This window comes from Octopus bimaculoides, chromosome 9 (assembly GCF_001194135.2).
Source record: "Octopus bimaculoides isolate UCB-OBI-ISO-001 chromosome 9, ASM119413v2, whole genome shotgun sequence".
Lineage (NCBI taxonomy): Eukaryota > Metazoa > Mollusca > Cephalopoda > Octopoda > Octopodidae > Octopus > Octopus bimaculoides.
In genome coordinates this window covers 16,420,193-16,421,891 of record NC_068989.1, presented here as the reverse complement: position 1 = coordinate 16,421,891, position 1,699 = coordinate 16,420,193, and the positions used below count along the sequence as shown (strand labels likewise).

At 38.7% G+C, this 1,699-nt stretch overlaps 1 protein-coding gene across 1 annotated transcript in view; it reads right to left on the bottom strand.

Moving 5' to 3' along the window:
- LOC106869651 (peptidylglycine alpha-hydroxylating monooxygenase) overlaps positions 1-1,699 on the bottom strand; it is a 19,570-nt gene that overhangs the window by 6,060 nt on the left and 11,811 nt on the right. Inside the window, exons 9-11 of the mRNA XM_014915471.2 lie at positions 1,226-1,306; positions 252-328; positions 73-126 (exon numbers count right to left, since the gene is read on the bottom strand). Of these exons, the coding sequence (XP_014770957.1) occupies positions 73-126; positions 252-328; positions 1,226-1,306 (212 nt within the window). The remainder of the gene's footprint in view (positions 1-72; positions 127-251; positions 329-1,225; positions 1,307-1,699) is intronic.

Below are 1,699 nucleotides of genomic sequence, written 5' to 3'. Positions count from 1 at the left end.
AGAGAGAGAGAGAGAAAGAGAGAGAAAGAGAGAGAGAGAGAGAGAGAAATTATTAGATGTTAAAATACATACGAGGAGATCTTTATTTTTCAAGACGATATTACGGCCTTCGATGTTGACTATTGGCTAAAAATGAGTAAAATAGACATTGATTAATGTATTGATTATGCATATAATAATGATGATGATGATGATAATGATGGTGGTGATGATGATGATGATGATAATGATGATGACGATAATCTACATACCTCTGGATATCTTGGGTCAGCTCGTACAATCTCAGTGTAGGAGTAATTAGAATATATGTAGCCCGTTATCGCTGTTGCTGCGAGAAACATAGTAAGCAAAACAAAAACGAATATCAATAAAGATTATCAATTGTTAGAAGAAATTAGGATTTGGGATATTCATTCTTTTTCGAGGGTTCCAGTTGATCCAATCAACAGGACAGCCTGCTCGTGAAATTAACGTGCAAGTGGCTGAACACTCCACAGACACGTGTACCCTTAACGTAGTTCTCGGGGGAGATTCAGCGTGACACAGTGTGACAAGGCTGACCCTTTGAATTACAGGCACAACAGAAACAGGAAGAAAGATTGAGAGAAAGTTGTGGTGGAAGAGTACAGCAGGGTTCGCCACCATCCCCTGCCGGAGCCTCGTGGAGCTTCAGGTGTTTTCGCTCAATAAACACTCACAACGCACGGTCTGAGAATCAAAACCGCGATCCTATGACCACGAGTCCGCTGCCCTAACCACTGGGCCATTGCGACTCCACTAGAGTATAGTAAACATGAATTGGATTATAGATAACAACTCTGGCTGTAATCTTCTGAACCCGAGTTAGATGCGTGTGGATGATGTCGAGAGAACGTCTACGACGAATGATATTGTTTGACGACTGCCAGACGCTGAACAAAAATAAATAAACTGCGACTAGGCTCAATCAAAGGAGCCCGAGTTATTGGCTGCAATTAAATACTTGAAGTCAGTGTTGGCAGAAATTAAATCAGCTTGAAAATACACGTTCACTTCACTAAATTTATACTCAGGCTAAGCCCGAACAACCTGAGTACCGGAGTCGCCACTGGTATATACATATATATATATCCCCGAGTCGATAGATTAAAAAAGAAGATACAAGTGTACTTCATACTAGAGTGCTAACGTTGAATATATGTATCGATATTTATACATTTGATGTTTCAAAATTCTTTAAACTTACCCATGGTATGAGAGTGGATTCCAAATGCAAAGAGAGGCGTATCTTTGTATTGCCAATTACAAGCAGTGTCTGCGGTGAAGTCTAAAATAAATAACAGCAGTTAATAATAATAATAATAATAATAATAATAATAATAATAATAATAATAATAATAATAATAATGCGCCTACAGAGTATCTCAACAGGCATGATAGAGCTGCACAATATATTCACTGGGTAATATGCAAAAACCTGGACTTGCCCCATGATAAAAACTGGTGGGAACACAAACCACCCCCAGTACTTGAAAATGATCACATTGCACTCCTCTGGAACTTCACCATTCAAACTGACAGAAAGATAAACGCAAATAGGCCAGACATCATACTGAAAGACTTCAGACAAAAATCATGCCTCCTCATTGATATGACTGTCCCAATCGATATAAACGTATCTGTCAAGACCTACCAAAAACTGAGCAAATATAAAGATCTT